The sequence below is a fragment of the Stomoxys calcitrans genome, chromosome 2 (genome assembly GCF_963082655.1).
Source record: "Stomoxys calcitrans chromosome 2, idStoCalc2.1, whole genome shotgun sequence".
Lineage (NCBI taxonomy): Eukaryota > Metazoa > Arthropoda > Insecta > Diptera > Muscidae > Stomoxys > Stomoxys calcitrans.
The window spans coordinates 82,056,084-82,082,118 of record NC_081553.1 but is presented as its reverse complement, the minus strand read 5'-3'; the positions used below and the strand labels follow the sequence as shown (position 1 = coordinate 82,082,118).

At 36.0% G+C, this 26,035-nt stretch overlaps 1 protein-coding gene across 4 annotated transcripts in view; it reads left to right on the top strand.

The window, feature by feature from the left end:
* LOC106084915 (phosphofurin acidic cluster sorting protein 2) overlaps positions 1–26,035 on the top strand; it is a 249,464-nt gene that overhangs the window by 207,922 nt on the left and 15,507 nt on the right. Inside the window, exons 5-7 of one of the 4 annotated variants that reach the window (XM_013248884.2) lie at positions 2,521–2,803; positions 8,469–8,561; positions 20,532–20,654. In XM_013248884.2, the coding sequence (XP_013104338.2) occupies positions 2,521–2,803; positions 8,469–8,561; positions 20,532–20,654 (499 nt within the window). The remainder of the gene's footprint in view (positions 1–2,520; positions 2,804–8,468; positions 8,562–20,531; positions 20,655–26,035) is intronic. The other 3 variants (XM_059363485.1, XM_059363486.1, XM_059363487.1) reach the window with 3 other exon arrangements.

The window sequence follows — 26,035 nt, the reverse complement described above, 5'->3', positions numbered from 1 at the left end:
ACTGATGTTAAAGAACCTGGATCTTACTGGCGTCGAGTACCTTAAAACACTCTAATAGTGCTCCGACATTGTTTAACCTCTGGAGGCTACCGTAGCACAGAGATTAGCATGTCCGCATATGACGCCGAACGCCTGGGTTCGAAATCGGTGAGAACATAAGACAAGAATTTTTTTCCGGCGGTGGTTATCTAATTCTGGCGACATTTGTGAGGTACTATGCCATATAAAAAACTACTCCCCAAAGAGGTGTCGCAGAGCGGCAGACCGTTCGGACTCGACTTTAAAAAGGAGGCATCTTATCATTGAGCTTAAATCTCAATCGGACAGCACTCATTGATATGTGAGAAATTGACCACGATCCCTATGCCGTCCCTCTAGACGGCATAGTATATGATCACTATAGGTGATGACTGTACTAGCATGGCATTAGGCCCGCCACCCATTGATGACATCTGCGACAGGTTAAACGTCTACTTCAACGAACTTTCCGCTTATTTCGCTGCAAGAGATTTGAAGATATCTGCCACCAAATCTTCAACCACATTATTCAATACAAATACGCGTGTGGTGAATAAAGAATTGAAAGTGAAAGTCGATGGAGCAACGATTCTTACCATTTGACCACCCAAAACACTTGGTGTCATATTTGACAGCTCCTCCACATTCTGCTCACATGCCACATCAATTTGCTATAAAGTCAAAAGTAGAAACAAGGTCCTCAAGTCACAGTTGACTACGAACAAAGCAATTGTTCGGTCTGTGGTAAGTTATACAGTGCCAATGTAGTGGAATAATATTCAGATATATCAGAATGCCGATCTTCGAACTGCTACGGACTGTCTCCTCAGTTCTCAAGTGGGCCACCTTCATTAAGAGACAAAGATTCTACTCGTGCGAAGACATGCTGTTTAAGCAATACCTTCTGGGCTGTTATCGCAGACACCATCCAAATCATATGCTGTCTAAGCAATACCTTCTGTGCTGTTATCGCGCGACCATCCAAACCGTCATCTCGTAGAAAGGTGTCCACTGCCCAGAAGGTTTAAGGTGGATATACATGATATAGAGCGTGAGGTTCAGCGCTGTAAGAGAGAACCTCCAGACACGTCATTTCGTCAGGAGGCCACCGTAGCGCAGAGGTTAGCATGTCCGCCTATGCCGCTTGGGTTGAATTCCTGGCCAATGTAAAATTTTCACCGGTAGTTTTTCCCCTTCTAATGCTGGCGACATTTTTGAGGTACTATGCCATGTAAATATTTCTCCTCAAGAAAGGTTTCGCACTGCGGCACCCCATTCAGACTCGACTATAAAAAGGAAGCCCCTTATCATTGAGCTTAATCTTGAATCGGACAGCACTCATTGATATGTGAGAAGTTTGCCTCTGTTCTTTATTGGAAAGTTCCAGGGCAAATTTGCATTTGCATTGTACCACGTCATTTCACTTGTCTGTGCAAAAGAATATTTGGAGTCCCTGAGTTCATTTTAGTCCACTTAGCATTTAGACTGCACAGATAAAAATAATTTTGAAAACAATAACTTTTGTCGCAAAAGAAGAAATTTGTTAATTTTCCTGCAACAATTTATTATGAATCTCAACGACCCAAAGTACAAATTTGTTGTTGAAATGTACTCGCCTTCCAAGCTAACAAAACAGCAACAACAATATTATTCAAAAGCAATACAAAAAACCCTTTTACCAACGACGCCACACATGCGCTTGCTTTGCTGCACAGCTTCGGTGTGTATTGTTAGTTCTAGATTCTTTGTTCGGTACGCGCTGCTTGTTCTCGTTCGTTATTGCTGCACTCAGTGTTTTCTGTGTCACTCTCTGTAACATTACCCTTTAAAACAAATGTTAATAATTTTGTCGCCGCTGAGGATTGAACTCTTGATCTCTTGTATGGTTGTCTTCACGCATCCTCTAACCTACTGACATCATGACAAATATTAAAATAAAATTTGTTTGACCGGCCGGGGGATTCGTACCTGCAAGTCATGAATACCATGGGAGTTTGGTGCGCTACATGATATTACGGCTTCTTTAACAACTACCTCAACTAAAGAATTTGTTGAAAATCCACAAAATTTCAATTATTTTGTCTGTCAAGTCTCTACAAAACTACTTCGACAAATAATGTCTTCAATTCAATGCAAAAATTCGTTGAGAATTTGAAGTTTCACATACAAATTTGGTAGTTGGTGTTTCCTTAGAGTAATTTTTTTCTGTGTGGTGTTTTGAAGTATGATTTATTTGAATTACAATTTACCTCGCGATTTACTATATTGCATGATAGTTTGCATTGAATGGGTGAAAATTTTTTCCGATTTACTTTATTCTTAAAAAAGCTATGAGTAATTGTTATGACTACTTACAACCTAATACAGTTTACTTAATGACTTCAATTTACTTCTCCGCTGAACGAAAATAAAACAAAATCTTCTTTCATGACTCATAACAAATGTCTTCATTGCTTTCATTTATCTCTTACTCACCCCAAACTCGTTTTTTTTTTGTTACAGACTATTTCCTTGCAACAACGTAATTTTAAGCAAAAAATCTTTGCTTTGCTGAAACGTTTCAAAGCCTCTGAGGAATTGGAAGGTGAAGTGAATCGCGGCACAGCCGCTCTACGTGGTGAACGTGATTTGGATGCTTTATTTCAAGAGCTCGAATCATTGTCATGCTGTGAGGGTGATGATTCGGGGCCAGATATAGACAGTCTATCGATTGGTTCGACACCCAAACCCTCCCTAAGGCCATTCTTTACCAACTCACGCATAATGTTGCACGATGCTGCTGGTGGTAAGTTGAAAAAATTTAAATTTTCTTGCTTTTTTCGATTTATCCTTGGCTAGAGATTTAGATAAATTTATGTATCTATTTTTTTCCATTATTTTTTAATCACCTGAGCTTTTTATTTTGAGTATACTATCGATACATACATATTTATTCATCATATATAACATAGCATCATAACATATTTATCTACATATATAACCTCATGTATAACGTTACTACATTTACCTTTTTAATTAGCTGTAACTTATTATTAATATCCATATTAATTCGTAAATTATCGTATTCATATGCATTCATATACTTGTGTTTTTGAACTGCTTCATGCGCATTTGTTGAATGAAGAAAAAATGAAAGTAAAGCATTAAGAAAAAACATTTATTTAATAACACATAATAATACATTTTAAGTTATAGTCTGTTGTAACATAAAAGTAAGATCTGTATACCCTACAGCATTTTTATGGCATTGGGTATTAGAACTAAAGTTCTTGTTTTACCATATAAACAAACTGTTTGTTGGCAAAGTCGATCCCTCTACTCCTTTTGTTTCGGTTTGTCAAAACTTTTCAACATTATACAAGAAAGAGTGAATTTACATGAACTTATTCAATAAGTCAATGTTCTAATCGTTATAGCCTTTACCAAGGGCATTCTCATAGAACAATATGTTGCTTCCCTCAAAATATAGCCATAAATTTCACTACTGAACACATTAATTGAGGAAAATGTATTGTGAGCAAGCAAAGAATTCGGTAAATCTGAAAGCAATCAGGAACTCAAAAAAAAAGTCCAACACGTTATTAACACTTACATTTCAATAATTACAAACTGTCTTTTAGATTTTCTAGCATTATTTTCTGAAGGTAAAACCTTATTTGAAGGTTATTGCCTTCTGCATCATTAGTGTCTCTATGTCCTTCTGAAATTAGCAGGCTAAATGTTGTTTGATTCGAAAGCTGAATGAAAGTTCAGCTTTGGGTTCTCCTCCGTCACTTTCCAACTCCAAGTTTTGAGATGTGTTTATTCTTTTCCACTTCAGCATAGCCATCTTATGAAACAAAAAGGGGGATCTTTCTAACAGCTATAGGAAAGTTTAAAAAAGCACACATAAAATTCAGAAACATGCATGAAAACTTTATTTAAATCGATAGTACGGTCCATATAATTTAATGTTTGAAGATTAGTTCATGTTGCAAGCATTAGGAGGGGAACATTTTGGCATACTCTTTCCAACATTTCGGTCGGTGTCTCACGAATAAATGCTTCAATGTTGTCTTCCAATGCTTTCATAAACATGAGCTTTAACACAGACCCACAAAGATTTGACTAAAGTCGTTAAATCGCACGATCTAGGCGGCCAATTGACCGGTCCTGAATGTGAAAAAAAATGTTCACCGAACTCGCCCCACAATAGTTCCATTGTTACGCGTGCTGTGTGTCATGTGGCATCGGCTTGTTGAAACCACATTTCATGCAAGTCCAAAAAAGTTGGATATCATCCCACGGTAGCGCTCATCATTCACATCTTTGAAGAAGTACGATCCAATGAAGCCACCAGCCCATAAACTGCACCAAACTGTGACTTTTTCTGGATGCATTGATAGCTCTTGCAATGCTTCTGGCTGATCTTCACCCATTGAGATGTATGACAGTGAAACAAAACACGAAACGTGCGTGAGCTGTTTAAACCAGCGTAGCCAAAACGATAATAGCTAAAAAGCACCCTTTATAATATTCTATCCGCAACCTGGCGAGACCATCAGAAAAAATGTTCAGCGGTGGGTTTCCCCTCGTAATGCTGGCAACATTTGTGAGGTACTATGCCATGTAAAACTTCTCTCCAAAGAGGTGTCGCACTGCGGAACGTAATTTGGATTTGATCCTAAACTTGTAAAAACGCAAATACAAGTTTGCCCACGAACATTGCATCAAAGAGTAGGGGGAACATTTATTACATACTACCGCTAAATACTATTTCTGATGTTGTCGCCAGAATTCAAACTATGCGCAACGGTGGCCTCCGATCCTAAACTCGTAACTTAGTCAATAAGACATGCGGGGAAGATGATGCGACGTTGGAGCATTTCCTAGCTTTCGTGTCTAACAGATACCGGCACTTAGATGCGGACTCTATACCAGACATGAACCAACTTAGAGGGGTGGCATGGAAAATATTTAAGGATATTGTAAGTAGCACGGGATTCCTAACTTAGATTTTCTTTTTGGAGATTGCTTTTTTTGTATTTAGAGCGCGCAATAAGCCGAATACTGGCTCAGGTGTATGTCACGGGGCGAATTAATATATGTACGCTCTTTTCAACCTAACCTAACGTGGTCAATAGTAGCAATCATTGGCGTATATTATTCTCCTTTTTATACCTACTATGACTAAATAAAGACTAAATACAAGTCTACAGATCTTCTTCTACATTACTATTGTAACGAATAGTGAAGAGTACAACAATGTCGACCCTCTCCTTTAACTTACTTAACTTAATTTTCTTCACTATCTACTTTTTTCATCCAATTTGAAAAGCGAAAGTTCTTTTTTGTTATATCGCGTAGAGAGGGAGTTTATAATTATTATAGCCTTCATTATTTTTTTTTAATTACAGTCAACCAACCATGCTATGCAAATCTATTAACCAAAATATTCAAATTTAGTATGCCACACAAAAACATTTCTACGATAACAATTAAGAGCAATACCGCCTCTTTTAAATTTGTTTCTTTGATCCATTTATATGGCCAAGAGCCACTTATAGTTGTATTTTTGTTTTGTTTTATTATTTCAACTTATTTTTAATTGTTCTTCACTTTTGTTTTCATTGTTAACAATTAGGTTTCGATTGTACGTTCATGTTGTTTTCTCATTCATTCTTTCTCTTTTGGGTTAATGATTGTTGTTTTTGTTCTTGGCATTCATGGAATTGAAAATCAAAAATACAATACAAAGCAAAAAAAAAATGTAAAATTAACGCTAGATTTATATGGGTCAAATATTTTTAAAACAAGTATTTATTATTAATCATATCACATATTTGATATATGCAGTATTTTTGTATGACACAACAATGGGTGTTTAGATTTTTTGAGGTCACTTGTGGAATTTTTTGTTGAGGATTTTATTTAATGATTTTTTTTGTTTCATTTAAAGAACGGGGAATATTATACAATAGTTTTGTATTGAGGTATTTAGGTTGCTAAATGAAAAAAATATATTTATAAAAATTTTAAGAATTCAGGAATGCAACCTATTTGCATTCATTTGGTAAGAGCTCTCTAAGTACAGTCGAAACCGCATAACAGTAATACGCTTTAGTGAAAAATTTCGCTAAAGTGTAACTTAATGGAAAGTACCATACATATTTGGTGTTATTCAATGCAATTGAATTCGCTTAAGTAAAAATCGCTTTACTGAAAATACCCCTAAACAGAAAAAGTTTTCACACCACACATTCCGCTTTTTTATGAAACTGAAATTGCCTAAATGAAAAAGTTATTTCTATGAGAAACTATCTGGAGTTTTATAAATTTGCTTGGTAAATACAAATTTGGAAACATCGTCTATGATTGTCTCTGATTTTTCTACTGAGCATAAAATCCAAATTTTTGCAAATTTTGCCCATGAACATTCCTCTAAGGAACAGCGGCACACTTCTCACATATCAATAAGTGCAGTCCAAATGAAGTTTAAGCTCATTGATAAGAGGCCTCCTTTTAATAGCCGAGTCCGAACGGCGTGTCACAGTGCGACACCTCTTTGGAGAGAAGTTTTACATGGCAATGTACCCCACAAATGTTGCCAGCATTAGGAAGGGAAAACCACCAATGAAAAATTGTTTCTGATGATCTCGCAGGGTTCGAACCCAGGTGTTAAGCGTCATAGGCAGACATGCTATCCTCTGCGTTACAGTGACCTCCCTTCTACTGAGCGTTGCTGTTTTTCAACTCAAATTATTTCATGCATAATTAGAACGATGACGTGAAAATTCGTTTGCATTTATTCTTATACAGTTGTTTTGACCTACATATGGTAGCAAAGCGCAATTCGCACTTATCTTTAATGTGTCTAACCGCCAAAAGGAGGCAGTTATCCGATATTGTTGGTCGTTAAACAAAATTCGCACTTAAACCATTGGACGTTGAAAGAGTCATTTGTATAGAAAATTGAAAAGAAATTCACATTTTTAATTGTTGGCAGAAATATCACATTCGCACTCAAACGATTGGCTTACTTACATTAATTGGTTATGACAGAACATTTGTTCCACAAGCCGAACGTAGAATAGAGTGCCAAGCGCCTCGATTTCTGCGCTCATTCTAAAATCTCTGACACCAAGTTTCGAGGTGTCTCCCACCACTTGATCTTTCCATCGGGCTTTTGGTCTTCCCGCTTTGCGCGTACCACCATGTTTGCCTTCAAAAGACTTCTTTGCTGGAGCTTCTTCATCCATTTTGACAACATGAGCATTAACGCAGCCGTTCTATTTTGATACATGTATTTAACTATGCTATCGTCGTCATTCAGCTCGTGGTTTATACGTCGCCTATAATCCCCATTAACGCAAACGTTACGAAGTATCTTTCTCTCAAATTCTCCAAGCACTGCCTTTTCTGCTTTTACAAGTACCCATGCCTCAGAACCATATAACACGGGTAGTATCAGTGTCTTGTATAGTGTGATCTTCGTCTATCGAGAGGTGGCCTTGTTTCTAAACTGCTTACTTAATCCAAATAGCATCTTTTTGCCAGTTGTTGTTGTTGCAGCAGTTTGTTGCTTTTTATCTTTCGTCAAGAACCAGAAACTCTGCGACTAAGATGGGGTGCGTCCACAGGGATCTATTGGGTTGCCCAAAAAGTAATCGGATTTTTTAAAAGAAAGTACATAATTGCATTTTTAATAAAACTTAGAATGAACTTTAATCAAATATACTTTTTTACACTTTTTTTCTAAAGCAAGCTAATAGTAACAGCTGATAACTGACAGAAGAAAGAGTCACAAGCTGTGAAAAAATTTGTCAACGCCGACTATATGAAAAATCCGCAATTACTTTTTGGGCAACCCAATAGTTCTCGAGTCGAGTGGGTCTGGCTGGGCAGTTAAACAGGTGACGTGTATCGTGTGGTCCCTGGCTACAATCGGGACCTACATCTTGCAAATCGGCATCAATCATTGCTCTGTAGAAGTTGTTATGTTCAAACCTATTTTAACCTAATGCTAACAAGTCCTATGAGATACAAATAGCCACATTACCAATGTGTGTTTAGACCATGTTAAAGCAAAAAAAAAAGGTTTCTAAATATCATGATTAACTTTTTTATATAGCCAATCATGTATTTGACTTACTATTTCATTTCAGACTTAGCCAGCTTTTATTTGTGATACTCCTTCAAAACAACCCTCATATGTAGACGAAATACTAACATGAGGAACAGAACTATAAATGTTTAGTTACATGCTCCACCATTGTTGATCGCTCATACTTAACATTCCCTAGCAATTAGTTTAGAGCTAATTTAAGTGCTAGAGCTTACTTCAGCAAAATGCCCTTACTAATAGATAGCTAATAACCAAATCAAAGAGTTCACCTGATAGATATCTGTTGCATTCAATTTGGCCATATTTATAACCTATGTTCCTGTGTACCATTGTTGACTTTTTTCAGAAATGGTACATCATCCTACCTCGCCAATACACGACCACGACCGAACTTGGTCTGTTAAGATTCTACAAAAGTTTTTAACTTCCAAAACTAAAGGTGGGTGTTGCCAAGAATCAGCCTCATCCTTCGTATGCTCTACTCATAGTTTTTTTTTGGCATTTGTTATCCAAATCTGCTCTCATTCAATGACATTTCATACTGTTTTTTTTAAATCTATACTAACAGCAGAGATTTTAGCGTTTTTTTTTTTTTTGATTTATAACAGAAATATGGGTATAATAAATAAATAAATATAAATTAGGATAAATAAAAATCCAATTTTGCTGAAATTTTATATGAAATTTTGACACATTGACATTTCGTATAGAGAAAATTCTTGACAAAATTTCCTATAAAATAAAATTTAGACAATATTTTCCATACTCTACCAAACTTCCATAAAAATATTTTTTTTTAATAAATAAAACCTGGGCGCAGGGAGCAACAGTGAGAGTCGTTGACGTTGTCTAGCTTTCGAAGCCATCAATACAACTTCCACCAGATGCACAGAATCAAGTGTACCACGGAAGTAGTGTAATTGTCACAGAAAGAAAGTCTGTCATTACACAAAAACACATGCATTGGGAAAAAGTACAGCTTAAAGACAGGGTTGTCGAGCGTGGTTACTGTGGTAATTGTATCATAGAGGCGTTTTCGCTATTAATTTCAATTCAAATACAACATACCAACGCCAGGACCTTGAAGCCATCACACCTAATATGGTTGAAAAGTCTTGTAACCAAAGACGAAACGCGTCCCATACTAGTTGGTGTATGTTGCTGTCTCTGGTTTTCCTTTTCCATTTGCAAAAAAAAGTCCGATCATCGAGCTCGTATCGATAGAGAAACTAACAAAAAATCGTAAAATTTAATGATCTTCGCCCTAACAGGCAAAAAACTTAGGAGTAAAACTAAAATTTCGTCGAAATTTTCTATAAACATTTTTTTTTTCAATTTTATGAAATATTTTTATACCCAGCACCGTAGGATAGGAGGTATATTCATTTAGTCATTCCGTTTGTAACACATCGAAACATCAATTTCCGAACCTATATATATTTCGGATCGTCGTAAACGACTAAGACGATTTAACAATGTCCGTGTGTCTGTCTGTCCGTCCGTCTGTTATAATCACTCTACAGCCTTCAAAAATCGAGATATTGAGCTGAAATTTGGCACAGAGACGTCTTTTGATGCACGCTGGTTATTATAAACCTCCCGACATCGGTCCTAAATATGGTTCAGATCGGTTTTTATTTGGATGTAGCTGCCATATAGACCGATCTCCCTTAATCGGGAGATAGGGAGTCTGAAGACCATAAAAGCTTTATTTTTATTCAATACCGCTGAAATTTGAAACAGTGAGCAGCTTTGGGCCTTTATATGGATTGCATGGGACTATATTTAGATATAGCTTCCATCTGCCGATAAGGGGTCTCAAGCCCATAAAAGCTTTATTTAAAGTGTCTGAAGCCCATAAAACCTTTATTTATTACACGATTTCGCTGAAATCAGTGAGTTGTTTTAAGCCTCCACACATCCGCCCCAAATATGTTTCAGATCGATCTATATTTAGATATAGCTGCCATATAGACCGATCTGTCGTTTGAGGGTCTGGAACCCATAAAAGCTGCATTTATTACCCAATTTCGCTGAAATTTAAATCAGTGAGTTATTTTAAGCCACCCGTCATCTGACCCAAATATGGTAAAAATCCGACTTTATTTAGATATAGCTGTCATCTACACCGATGTGTCGATTAAGGGTCTGAAGCTCATAAAAGCTTTATTTTTACCCGAAATTCGACCCAAATATGGCTCAGATCAGACTATATAGATATAGCTGTCATATAGACCGATCTTTCAATTTAGGGTCTTAATCCCATAAAAAGCTGATTTATTGTCTGAGAATGTTTCTTGTATGTGAGTTCACGGGACCTGAATAAAATATGATCGAGACCAGCCCATATTAAGATATAACTACGGATATAGTAGTGGAGTTATAATAAAATATGATGATTATAATATCTTTATTTAGTTTGGTCTAGATCGGTCCAGATTTGGTTATAGGTGCCATATAGTACGATCTTTCGATTTAAAATCTTGGCCCTTTAAAAAGCGCATTTATTATCCGATTTCGTCGAAATTTTACGCATTGACTTATGTTAGGCTTTTCGACACCCGTATCCCATATGGTTCAGATCGGTTTAATTTGGATATAGCTGCCAAAAAGGCAGCTACAAAATTAACCTGTAACTTATATTTATTAGACCACTCAATGTCCGAGCCGAACTTGGTCCAAATCGGTTCTCAGTTCTCAACCGATTTGACTGAATTTATGGATGAGGTGTTCTAGTATAACTTCCATTATATATATATAGCTGCCAAAAAGGCATCTACAAAATTGACCAGTAACTTATATTTATTAGACCACTCAATGTCCGAGCCGAACTTGGTCCAAATCGGTTCTCAGTTCTCAACCGATTTGGCTGAAATTATGGATGAGGTGTTCTAGTATAACTTCCATTAACTGTGCTAAGTAAGAATCTATCGGTTCATAACCTGGTATATGGCAGCATATTAACCGATCTTGGATCTTGAGTTCTTGAGCCGCTAGAGGGCTCAATTCTCATCCGATTTGGCTGAAATTTTGCATGAGGTGTTTTGTTATGACTTCCAACAACTGTGCTAAGTATGGCGCAAATCGGTACATAACCATATATTGCTGCCATATAAACCGATCTTGGATATTGAGTTCTTCAGCCTCTAGAGAGCGAAATTCTAATCCGATTTGGCAGAAATTTAATACAATGGCTTCTCTCATGACCTTCAACATGCGTGTTCAATATGGTCTGAATCGATCTATAGCTTGATACAGCTCCCATATAAACCGATCTCCCGATTTTGCTTCTTGAGCGCCTATAACGCGAATTTCTTATCCGAATGCACCGAAATATTACACAATGGTCCGAATCGGAATTTAGCATGCTCTTACTTGTTAAAATTCTGTTTTTGCTTTTAGTGGTCAATTATCTATAAAATATGTCTGGTTAGTATAAAATATCTCCACTTTTTTGAGGATATTCGAATTAATTTTTAATTTTTTGAAATTTTTACCGAGTTTGGTCCCCAACTTCTAAACCAAGTATCGGCCGAATCGGTCCATAACCTGATAAAGCTTCAATAGACCATTATCCTTTGTTTGGCTATAAAGAGATACCGGGAAAAAAAACTTAACAAATGCATTTAAAAGTCGGCAAAAGTGTTGCTAGAAGTATTTGACTGGTTACCCGTATCGCGATTTCCATTTCGACCAAGAAATATCATCAGCGGGCGATGTCAATTGGATCATGGTGCTTTACAACCATCCCAACTAGTGTAGATTGTAAAGCATACATCTGAATTTGAACAGGGCTCTTTAAGACGACTTGATTCACAAACGCAATAGAAAACAAATGCGTCATACATTTCGTCGAAACTATAAAAATATCGTCAACATTTTCAATAAAATCTACTTCGGTCAAATTTTCTATTACAAAATGTTTTAAAATTTAAAAAAAATTGGTGTTCATGGAATTTTAGTTCACCTTTAGAGTTAGAACAAAGAATTCCATCTAAGTTTTCTTTTTTAATTTCTACACCCTAATACACTATTGCCCTGCTAAAGTTTTAGCAGCCATAGTTCGAAGTGTAATTGCAATTTGTTGAGCATATCACAAAAATAGTTCCATGACAATTACTACGACAGCTATCGACACAACAAATATGACATTTTTATATTTCTTTATTAAACCGTTACATTGAGTGGGGATGGCCGAAGTCTATATTGCTATTAGTGATGCAACAAAACGGCAGTGGAATATTTCATCATAGCCATTGGCAGCAGTAGCAACAAAAACGATTCACATTCATAAATGCATGACATTGCCACGTCATATTTGAACGATAAGTCAAAGTGGGTATAAACTCGAACAGAAACCAAAATCAAGAAAAACACAACAACAACATATTCAACCATCTATCCATCCATCCATCCCACCAACCATGCATTCATTTATGTACGTTCCAGTTCATCATCCATTACTTGAAATAATAATACGTACATGATATTTGTTTAACTTAAGCGAGGGTGGTCTTCATTTGGTACATTGTCGATGGGTTATAAGCGGTAACACATGCGAATAGGGTGGTTATTAAAATAGAGCTACAGCAATGAAAGAAGGAAACAAGTAAGAGCGTGCTAGGTGCGGCCGGGCCGAATCTTATATACCCTTCACCACGGATCGCATTTGTCGAGTTCTATGCGCGGTATTTCTTTTTAGGCAAACAAAAAATATTGCATAAGAACTGTTATGCTATTAGAGCTATATCAAGTTATAGTCTGATTCGGACCATAAATGAATGTTGAACATTGTAGAAGTTATTGGGTAATATTTCAGTTCATTCGGATAAGAATTGCGCCTTGTAGGGGTTCAAGAAGCAAAATCGGGAGATCGGTTTATATGGGAGCTGTATCAAGTTATTGATCGATTCAGACCATATTAGACACGTATGTTAAAGATCATGAGAGAAGCCGTTGTACAAAATTTCTTCTAAATCGAATGAGAATTGCGCCCTCTAGAGGCTCAAGAAGTCAAGATCCAAGATCGGTTTATATGACAGATTTGAATCGTCATATCTGTGGCCTTAATGGAGATAAATATGGTTGCGGTCTTCGCTATTTAAATGTGAGAATTTAGCCAGAATTCTATTGGAATGCATAAAGACATTTTCTATACTTTTAAGCTACAATATTTTTCTTAAAGTCTCCAAAGTGTTATAAATGTCGTCAGCTAAAGACCAGGAACTGTCGAACGATAAAAGAATACCCATGTGTTTTTACATTTACGATTTATACCAAGATCTGCCTTTCAACCCATTAATGAATTTTATGATTTGAAATTTCCCAGCAAACTTTGTGGCTCATAAAAGTTATATATCAAAAATAAACATAAAATGGAATACCTATCAAAAAATTATGATATTTTTCTTTAAAAGTACTGCCCCATTTCAATAACCCTATATCCATATTATGCCACAAAACCCCTGATGCACTTGGTTTTGTTCATAAAGGGTGATTTTTTTGAGGTTAGGATTTTCATGCATTAGTATTTGACAGATCACGTGGGATTTCAGACATGGTGTCAAAGAGAAAGATGCTCAGTATGCTTTGACATTTCATCACGAATAGACTTACTAACGAGCAACGCTTGCAAATCATTGAATTTTATTACCAAAATCAGTGTTCGGTTCGAAATGTGTTCATTCACCGTAACGTTGCGTCCAACAGCATCTTTGAAAAAATACGGTCCAATGATTCCACCAGCGTACAAACCACACCAAACAGTGCATTTTTCGGGATGCATGGGCAGTTCTTGAACGGCTTCTGGTTGCTCTTCACTCCAAATGCGGCAATTTTGCTTATTTACGTAGCCATTCAACCAGAAATGAGCCTCATCGCTGAACAAAATTTGTCGATAAAAAAGCGGATTTTCTGCCAACTTTTCTAGGGCCCATTCACTGAAAATGATTTGCAAGCGTTGCTCGTTAGTAAGTCTATTCATGATGAAATGTCAAAGCATACTGAGCATCTTTCTCTTTGACACCATGTCTGAAATCCCACGTGATCTGTCAAATACTAATGCATGAAAATCCTAACCTCAAAAAAATCACCCTTTATAATAATCTTATGATGCTTTTTCTGTTAGTTGCATTCATTTGCTACACTTACATAACCCAATAACTTCAATGTTTGATTTTAATGTTTCCTGAGTCATAATAGATGGTTGTGTTGTATGCCAGTCAAGTGTGTTTATTAATGGGTCTTTAGGGGGTCCTTTTTTATTTTATTCATTAATTTTATCAGTAGAGAATTTGAAGGATTAAGGCATTATTTGAGTGACTGAATAATTAGTTCTTATCTTTTATGAAGATGACGATGACGATGGAGATGTAATTAAGAAAGCCATAATATTTTATGTTTTTTAAGATAAGAGAGCATGACAAATATTTGTAGGTATTATGGCGTTAAATATGCACTCTAAAGTTTATTTTTGGGAAATAAAGTATCACATTTATAAAGAATAAAGGTTCATTTGCTATGATAACCCCAAGCAAAGTACTCAAGTCAATACACATTTGAAGGGGGTCTTATTCGTTTATATCAGGGCTGCGGAGTCTTGGAGTTGGAGTCGAGTGAAAATTGCTCGACTCCACAGCCCTGGTTTATACCCAATTTTTCTACTGTGCTGCCCCCTATATTTAATTGTAGTAGTAAAGTGAAGAGTAAAGTTTTGAACAAATTTGCTATGGAATAAAATTTTGAAAAAATTTTCTATGGAATAAAATTCTGGAAAAATTTTCTATAGAAACAACATTTTTACAACATTTTCTATGGAATAAAATTTTCACAAAATTTTCCATACAAATAAAATTTTGCGCTCTTTTATTTTGGTCTTTAAAATCTTTTCATGATGTTTCTAACATTTCTAGCTCGATATCATATTCAATGCTTTCTATTCAAAAAATAACATAGCAAAGAACTTATAAAAGTTGCGCAAGTGTGTGTTATCATTCAAAACACTTTGACTGGCATGGTGGATCGCGATTTCTGATACGCCATCAACACCTTTGGCAAATTGATTAAGGTGTCCTACATACGCAAAGACTATTCAGTACAGTGTTGAGCCCTGTTTCAAAACACAAGTAGAGTAGCACCTCCATAAGAAGAATAAAATAACAATTTGGGGTTCAAAGAGAGTGTAGCACGATGTTGATAATTTTTAGGACCCGACCCCAAACCGGAAATATTTGCTCATAGGGGGGACTTAAATGAAAGGTTTTTATGAATAGAAAACGAATTTGATATACAATTTTGATGCCATTCGATATGCATTCGTCGGAGGCCATTAGTGAAATTGTGTCTGAGCCGAAAATCTTTTGGGCGATAAGAAGTTTCGACTCCTTTGAGTCACCAGGCCCTGATGATGGATCACCGGTTGAATTACAAGCTGTGTCTGATAGACTGGTTCCCTGGCTTAGAGAGATATACTCTGCTTGTATCAAAATGTCAGGGACACGAATGGAGGGACACGAAGGTCATTTTCATTCCAAAAGCAGGAAAACCCCACCACACGAAGGCTAAAGATTTTCGTCCTATTAGTCTATCATCCTTTATGCTGAAGACTCTTGAGAGGTTGATAGAAACATATCTTAGGGCAAAGATCCCTGGAGATCGCCTGTCGCGGCAGCAACATGCATATATTAAAGGCAAATCTAATGAAACAGCCATTCACGACCTAGTCGGCTACATAGAGGGTTCTCTCGCTGTCAAGAAATGTACAATGTAAGCATTTATTGACATTGAAGGTGCTTTCAATAATGTTAAACCGACGTCAATCATGAAGGAGTTGGAGTTTCCAGGCATCAAGTTTATTAATAACTTACTTACTAAAAGATGCCTTACGGCAGGCTTGGGATCTGTGGATCTAAAAAGATGGGTCAGCAGAGGTACACCTCAAGGTGGTGTACTGTCTCCTCCACTTTGGAATATAGCCATTAACAATATATTATTGCCTCTGAAAGAAAGAGGCGTAAAAGTAGTCACGTATGCTGATGACGTGGCAATTACGGTTAGGGGAAAGTTTCCCAGCGCTCAAAGAGATATACTTGAGGAAGCTCTACGTGCAACAGCAAAGTGGGCTACTGAAAGTGATCCAGGTATAAATCCGTGCAAGACAGAAGTTGTGCTTTTCAGCAGGAGATACAATTTGCCTTCAGTGGAACCTGTCTCCTTGGGAGTTCCATTTACAGAAAGTACAAAATATCTGGGTGTTTTGATGGAGAGGAAACTGAACTTCAAATCCAACATTTTGGAAAGGGCAAGAAAAGCCACTCTTGCCCTATACACCTTCAAGAGAGCCATTGGCAAAAGTTTGGGGTTTAGACCGGTCATTGGGTATATGCTGCAGTTGTCAGACCTATAATGCTATATGGTGTTGCGGTCTGGTGTCGGCGCTTCAAAAGTCCACCTACTGTTCAATACTCAACCGCATCCAAAGGCTTGCCTGCTTGTGCATAACAGCCGCACTGAGCACGACACCATCTGAGGCACTGAATTTAATGCTCCATCTAATGCCTCTGGACATTGTGGCTACCCAAATTTGCCGTGTCCACTGCCGTGATGGACTTTGGATTAAGGTACAAACCATTAGCATTTGCCCATTCATAAATCCGAGACAGGTGATGGTTCAGCATCCCGACATGGTCTTCTAGATATTCCTTAGGACTACATATATAGACCTGCACATCATCCGCATACATGTGGGCCTTGCAAAATGAGAGCTGGTCTGGCAGGTCGTTGTTATATAAAGAAAATAGAATAGGACCCAAAATTGATCCCTGGGGCACTCCTTGAATAACAGGCAAGGGACTAGAAACAGTTGACTTCGAAACCACGGATTGGGTACGATCGGAGAGATATGACATAATTAAGCGAACAGACGAAGACGAGAAACGAAACAGGTGTTTTCACTATGCCGCCAACAAATTGTGATCGACTATATCGAATGGCTTTGAATGGTCGAGGAGAACAAGGAGGTTCAATTCGTCATTCTCCAAATTATTTCTAATATCCTCCACGACATCTGCGAGAGTACTTATACAGCTACGCCTGGGTCGGAACCTGAGTGCTTCTTATATAAAAAAAGAGTTTTCATATATATATACGAAAACATCTGCCTATATATTATTTTTTCAAATACCTTGGACAGAAAACACAAAATGGAAAAGGGCCGAAATTGCCTGGAATTCTTGGATAAGGGTTTAACCTTAGTGTTCTTCCATGCGACCGGAAATGAACTCCTAGTTAAAATACTATTAAAAATGTGGGTAATGTATGGCAAAATATATGACAACAGTGCCTTAAGAAATTTTGCTTCAATGCCATCGAATCCAACTGTCGAACAGATATATTCGAAGGATAATTTTGTTCCATTTATTGTAAAAAAAGTCGTAGCGGAGCAGGCTCGTTTCAGCTAGTTTTCTATAAAAATTAAATGTCGACTTAATCTTGTAAAAAAAATCTACAATTCCATTTGCCATTCAGGCGCCCACACTATCTTCTTTTCCATCATGCCAAAAATGAATACCATATCTAAAAAAAAGAAACATTTCACAAACGTATTTTTTTTTTAAATTTTAAGGATTTATAGATAAACAGCTTTTATAAAATCTTTTCGGTTTGGTGCTGACAACACCATTTTTTTGTTTTATTTTTTTGTTTTGCATTTTCTGGTACACAGATGGCCAAAACAACAAAATAAATACAAATCATAACATTTTTTATGCATTCAATCATTGTTTTTTAACTTTAAATCTCATATGAGGGATTGACTTTGTGAGCTCTCGAGGGTATTTTTTTGTATATGCAAAAAATTTATAATAAAAAAAATATTATGAATGATACACAAAATAAGAAATCATTTCGCGGTCATTGGGCAAACAAGTTTTCTTAAATAAAACTTACAGTCATTTTAGACTATAAATGAATTTAAATCGAATTACTCGAATTTCGGAAAACAATGGACTTATTCAATTTGAAGTAATTTATTAAAAATATGATTGATTACTTTTTATGAAATAATGGCGTTTTGAATGAGTAATGCAAAAAGAATTTGAAAATTATTTCAACTATCAATAATAATTCTATGAAAACGTCTGGAATGACAACATTTAAAATTTCTTCAAAAATGAAATTTTAATGAATTTTTTCTAAAGACAAAATTGCAACGCAATTTACTCTAAGGATATGGTTTGATTAGAACGTTATTTTTTTTTTAATTTTCTAAAATAAATAATATTTTCGCTAAATTTAAACTGATAAGGTTCTCTTTAGCAATTACTAGCTGGACAAGGCCCTCTCCGCTGCGCCTTCTTTCATTCTCTTATTCTATCTGAGCCCTATACTGGCACCTCAGACACCAAGGAATACATTTTAATGTCAGATTTGTACTCTACTTTTAATTACCTTTCATTTGATACCCATATTGCCCAAAGCGGTGAATGAGTCCTGTTGGGGGGTTTTTTTGGGGAAGAGGCCCACCTCCCCAAACAATTAAGGCGACATTTTTATACCAAGTTCGTACTCTACTCTACTCCAAAATACCTTTCATTTGATACCCATATTGTCGCAGTCGTTAAACATGTCCGTTCGGGTAGGTTTTGGGATGGGGCGTTCCCCCAGGTAATATGACCCTAAAATTTTATACCAATTTCGTGTTTTTGGGGTTCCATACAAAATTTCGCTTAAATCGGTGGATCCATTTCCGAGATCTGGCATTTTGAAAAATTTGAGTAAGAGGGCAGGTCCGCCCATCCTTCGGATATCGAAAAATGGACCCCTCTACCATCTGTAAAAATTTCATGAAAATCGGTTCAGCCGTTTTTGAGTCCAAACGGAACAGACAAACAAACTAACAAACAAAGCACAACAATTTCAATTTTATATAATACATATTCTTATAAAAGTAAAATTGTGAATTTAGATTAGGTTATTATGCATCACGAAAAGTTCCTCCTGCTAACTCCCAACACTTTTAAAGCATAGTAAAAGTGGCATTAAATCAAAAACTTTAATGTTCATATATAATCTCTATTTTTTATACCCACCACCGAAGGATGAGGTTATATTCATTTTGTCAATCCGTTTGCAACTCATCGAAGTACCCTTTTCCGACCCTAAAAAGTATATATATTCTTGATCAGCGTAAAAATCTAAGACGATCTAGTCATGTTCGTCCGTCTGTCTGTTGAAATCACGCTAGTCTTTAAAAACAAATATATTGAGCTGAAATTTTGCACAGATTCTTTTTTGCCCATAAGCAGGTTAAGTTCGAAGATGTGCTATATCGGACTATGTCTTGATATAGCCCCCATATAGACCTGCCCGCCGTTTTAGGGTCTTAGGCCCATAACGACACATTTATTATCCGATTTTGATGAAATTTGGGACAGTGGGTTGTATTGGGCCCTTTGACATCTTTCGGCAATTTGGCGCAAATCGGTCCAGATATGAATATAATAGGTCTAATAATATATATAGACCGATCTCTCGATTAAAGGTTTTGGGCCCATAAAAGGCACATTAATTGTCCGATTTTTCCAAATTCTTCAATTGTCCCAGATCAGTCCAGATTTGGATATAGCTGCCAAATAGACCGATCTATCGATTTAAGGTTTTGGACCCATAAAAGGCGCTTTTATTGTTCGATGTCGCTGAATCCGATTTCACTGAAATTTGAAAGAGTTATGTTAGGCTTTTCGACATACGAGTCGTATATGGTTCAGATCTGTTTATTTTTAGATATAGCTAATAAAAAAACCAATATTTTGTTATACACAATTGAACAATAACTTGTACTTATAAGTATTTGGTCCAAATCGAAACATATTTCGATATAGCTGCTATGGGGCATAATATATGAATTTTTCACCTATTTTGACGAAAGGTGGTTTACATATATACCCGAGGTGGTCGGTATCGAAAGTTCAGCCCGTCCGAACTTAACACCTTTTTACTTGTTTTTTTTTAGTTTGAATTGTAAAATTTTGTCCATGTTCCATACATATTGCTAAAAAGGTTCTATAGTTGTTTTTTTATTATTTTAAATGCCTTCATTATTTGGGTAACATTGTGCTGGATTTGTTATATTTTGCCATTTACATACATAATTATTTTTAATTTGCTTAAGAACATTCATACTTGCATCTACAACTAATTAGCACTCATAGTTTTTAAGTTTTTTTTTTTTTTTTTGTTTTATATAACTATAATTTTATTTTTATTTATTTTTTTTTATTTTCGTTGAAATTATATCTATCAAAAAGTTTTTTTTTTTAATATATATTGAAAATGTTTATTTTTTTATAAATATATTTGATTTTTAATTTTATTGTAATTGCATGGCTTGAATTCGGAATTTCTTTTGCAGGCAACATTGAGCGCAGATCATCGGACAAAAGCGACCAATTGACAAATTCGTCATTTCAAATTGAAAATAACAAGCAAAAATGCATTCATTTAACAAACAATAACAATTCGGCAACAACACCAGGTCTGTGTAATTAATAAACTTAACAAATCAAACAAAAAATAGAATCGAAAAAAAAAACATTTAACAAAAAAATTTCAGCAACAAAACCAATTTTTGTGTAAAATCCTCCTACTTTTTTTTCTCTAACATTTGCTACTACCACCACCACCTAAATTGTTTTATCCACTGCCTCTCACCCCTTCACTGTTATATGTTTTTTCCCCCTCAAAGAAAAGAGAAACAAAAAAGGATAACGCTTCGCAATGCCAAAAAAAAAAAACAAATCGAAAATTTTATTCACTTTTCTCCCCGCCTCTTTATTTACTGCAATAATTAAGTCCGTATTCTTGTTAATTTGCTGACTTTCTCTGTGCCATGTTCATTGCGTTTAGTTCTTTTCTTTTAAGTTGTAATTGTTGTTAAATATTAGTTTTTATCATAAAATTAGTTTATAATTATTTAAAAATATATTTGTACAATATCATCCTTTAGTGTTGTTTTTGTGTAGCATTGTGTCTATAGTCTTAAAAAAATATGTTTTATGTATTTCTCGTCCCACCCTAATGTTTTAAATGTCTAGTAACTCAACTTTTATAATTTACCATCATTCAAGATAAGAAATCAAAAAGAGAAGTATGAGCGGAAGATATTCAATTGGTGAATTCGTGCATTAGGCACATTAACGCAAAGTGTTATACTGTTATAACTGAAATTGATTATGTCTTATTGGCATTAAAAAAATTTTTTTGTAAATCTGTCGTCTTCATCTACTTAACGTTAAAGTTTTCTTTAGCTCCCCAACGGAATAATTAAAAATCTAATTAATTTATAACAGTATAACACTTTAATTTTGTACTCAACCTTTAAGTTAACTTAAAGTTTGATACTTTGATACGCTTTGAGTTAACTTAAAGTGTGATACAGAAACTGTTTAACTGATAACTTCTTGGTACAATAAGAAACTTTTTTATAACAGATACACAGAAACTGTTACACTGATAATCCCAATCCTTAGCCTTCACTTATGGTTATATCGCTTAACTCAAAATTTATTTGACTTATCCGAATTACGTTATGGTGAAAATTGCGGATAAGAGAAACCAAATTTACGAAATTTTAGCGTTTTGTTTATCCAGTTTCGACTGTATAACACTTTGCAAATATGCAGCCTTTTCTTCACTAAAACTGTGAAAATTGAGAACTGTGAAAATTGGCAAGATAGTCAGTGTCTTCTAGAGAAAGATGTTTGTCAGTCAAGAGGTGGCTTTTACATTCTTACTTAGTCCGGTGGAAGTGGCGTTTTTGGAGATCGCAACATTCTATCTATTTTAAGTCCATTGTGATACCACAGTAGCGACAGACCAAGGCTTCTGGCGGGAATTGAACTTACGACCCCAACACTGGTAATCCAAGCACGCTACCAACTCGGCTACCGGGGCGCCTTATGTATGTGTAAAGTCTCTGATAATTTCAAAGTTGTAGTTACCAACATTCAATGTTCACAGATTCTTCTTAGTTAGTGTTAGCTTCGCCTTTTCCTTCAGCATTGGCTTGATTTTAGTTGGTGCCTTTAAGGATGAGAACTTTAACTATCAGCATATTAGAAATATCTTCTTAACTGAAACCATGTTTGGCTCGATTCTTCTGTCTGTAGAAAGCACGATATCTTTCGAAGGAGTGAAGCTAGGCGCTTAAAATTTTGCACAGATACTTTATATTGATGTAGGTCGTTGGGGACTGCGAATGGGCTATATCGGTTCAGATATAAATATAGCTTCCATATAAACTGATCTCCCGATTTGACTTCTTGAGCCCCTGGAAGCCACAATTTTTGCTTAATTTGACTTAAATGTTGCAGATAGCGTTCTGTTATGACTTCCAATAACTGTGCCAAGAATGGTCCAAATCGGTCCATAACCTGATATAGCTCCCGTATAAACCGATCTTGATTCGACTTCTTGAGCCCCTGGAAGCTACAATTTTTAGACCGATTTAGTCAAACATTTTTCACATAGTGTTCAGTTGTGACTTCCAACAACTGTGCCAAGTATGGTTCAAATCGGTCTATAACCTGACATAGCTCCCATATAAACCGGTCTCTCGATTATCCTTGTTCAGTCACATTTGTCACAGATAATAAATGTCAACGATTTGCAGTCGTTGCTCGTTTGTGCGTTTCATCATGATGAAATAGCAGAGTATACTGAACACTTTTCACTTTCACGGATGACGTGCAATTCCATGGCAGCCAGTTGCTCGTACCGGATTGACCCAATGGAGTCCTTTATCGACAAGGGCTGTCACCTTAGTGCACAGTTCACTGTGTAGCAAAGAGGATTGAAATAACAGAGACATTTTTGTGCTCTCAAAATTTGACAGCAAATGTCAAGCTTATAAGAGTCGGTAATTATTTAAATATTTCTTCAAAGCAAGCAGCTTTGCCGAGAAAATTAAAAAAATGAAATTTAGATAAAATAGAAACAAAAAATAAAAAAAAGATAGAAAGATGCACATATTGGAAGCTAAGACTGTCTAAACCCACCACCATAGGATGGTGGAAATCACGATAGCGGTCGAACGAATAAAGATATCCGCTCGAAATTTTGCACATGGACTTATTGTTGATGTAGGTCATTGGGGATTAGTTTATCGCTTCAGATTTGGACCTTATCGTTTCAGATTTGGACCTTATCGTTTCAGATTTGGATATAGCCCCATTTAAACCGATCTCCCGATTTCACTTCTTGAGCCTCTAGAAGCCGCCGTTGTTGTCCAATTTGGCTGAAATAGTCGTGCTAAGTGCGGTCCAAATCGGTCATTAACCTAATATAGCTCCGATAAAAACTGATCTTCCGATTTGGTATCTAAGGTCTGACTTCCAACATCCATGATAAGTATTTTTCTAAATCGGTCAATAAGATGATACATATTCCATATCCCGATTAGTCTTCTACGGCCCCTAGAAGCTTAAATGTTTGCATCATTTGATAGAACTCTGTTAAAGGTCATGCCGTTGTACAAAATTTCTGCCAAATCGGATGATATTTGCGCCCTCTAGAGGCTCAAGAAGTCGAGATCCCAGATCGGTTTATATGACAGCTATTTCACGTTATGTTCCGATTTGCGCCATACTTAGCACAGTTATTGAAAGTCATAACAAAACATCTCATGCAAAATTTCAGTCAAATCGGATGAGAATTGCGCGCTCTATTAGCTCATGAAATCAAGATCTAAGATCGGTTTATATAACAGCTATACCAGAGTATGAACCGATTTGAATCATACTTAACACAGTTGTTGGAAGTGATGCCAAAACACTACGTGCCAATTTTCAGTCAAATCGGACGAGAGTTGTGCCCTCTAGAGTCTCAAGAAGTCAAGACCCAAGATCGGTTTATATGGCAGCTACATCAAAACATGGACCGATTTGAACTATACTTAGCGTAGTTATTGGAAGTTATACTAAAACACCACGTGGCTAGAGGATCAAGAAGTCAAGACCCAAGACTGGTTAATATGGCAGCTATATCAAAACATGGACCGATTTGGCCCATTTACAATCCCAACCGACCTACACTAATAAAAAGTATTTGTGCAAAATTTCAAGCGGCTAGCTAAAGTTAGAGTGCTTACGACAGACAGATGGACGGGCATGGCTAGATCGACTTAAAATGACGATCAAGAATAGTTATACTTTATGGGGACTCAGACGCATATTTCGAGGTATTACAAACAGAAAGACGAAATCAGTAGACCCTCATCCTATGGTGAAGGGTATAAAAATGCGAAAATCGAACATAAGGTTTATTGTGTGATCAGACCTCGCATAGTATTATTTATCAAATAATGGTCTGTGATGAACTTAGCGTTATAAATAGGAATCATGTGATATATTTATTTTTTCATTATTATTTTCTTATTGTCCTTGAAAATAATTTGTTTTTATTTATTTGTTTGTATATTAATTTGATTGCGTATGTGTATGAATGCATGCTGTGCTAATGCTATTTGTAGTGTTTTCAAATCATACGATGAATATTTTTTTTTTATTTTTTTTATTACTATTTCTTTATATAATTATTTAAATTTACTATGGAAACGTCCACCGTTTGTTTTATTTCAATGGAAATTTAAAAACAAATTAATTTTATTTTTGAATAATTTAAGGAAAAATTACTTGTAAAAAAATAAATAATTATTTACTAGGATTGGTTAGGCATGGTCAGATTATTAACGGTTAACCTATAAAATCCTAACTCGTTGATTTATCCAAATTCTTAATGTCGCTTGTTATTAGATTAGCTGTCTTCAGTCCGCTTTTTTTTATAAAACCCTGCTACATTAAATGCCTTAACAGATATACAACATTTAAATTCCCAATCGTTTTTGTACCCACCACCATAGAATGGCTGGTATACTAACATGGTCATTCTGTTTGCAACACCTCGAAATATTGATCTTCGACCCCATAAAGTATATATATTCTTGATCATCTGGACATTTTGAGTCAATCTAGCCATGACCGTCCGTCTGTCAAAATTACAATAGCAGTCGAACACATTAAGTTGACCGTTTAAAATTTTGCACAGATACATCTTACTGATTTAGGTCATAGGGATTACAAATGGGCCTTATCGGTTCAGATTTGGATATAGCTCCCATATAAACCGATCTCTCGATTTGACATATTTTGTTAGGGATTTTGTTTTCCGATTAGGCTGAAATTTTGCATGGAGTATTCTGTTACTATGTCCAATAACTGTACCAAGTACAGTTGAAATCGGTCTATAAGCTGATATAGCTCCCATATAACACGATCTCCCGATTTGACATCATCAGCCCCTTGAAGCCGCAATTTTTGTCCGATTTGGCTAAAATTGTACATGTAGTATTCTGGTACTACTTCCAACAACTGTACCAAGTATAGTTAAAATCTGTCTATAACCTAATATAGCTCCCATATAAACCGATATTTCGATTTCACGTCTAGATGCCCTGGAAGCCACAATTTTGATCAGATTTGTCTAAAATTTTGTAGGTGGTGTTCTGTTACGACTTACAAGAAGTTAGCCATATACGGCCCATATAGGTCTTTAACCTGATGTAGCGCCGATATAAACCGATCTCTCGATTATCCTTGTTCGGTTCCTGCAAGCTTTCATTTTTGCCTAGTTTGAGCAGAAATTTGGAACGAAGAGTAAAATTATGCCCTTCAACTAATTTTGCAATTTTACGCAGGTGGTGGGTTTCAAAGATTCGGCCCGCCCGAACTTAGTACGTTTTTATGGGTTGCCCAAAAAGTAATTTGCGGATTTTTCATATAGTCAGCGTTGGCAAATTTTTTCACAGCTTGTGACTCTGTAATTGCATTCTTTCTTCTGTCAGTTATCAGCTGTTACTTT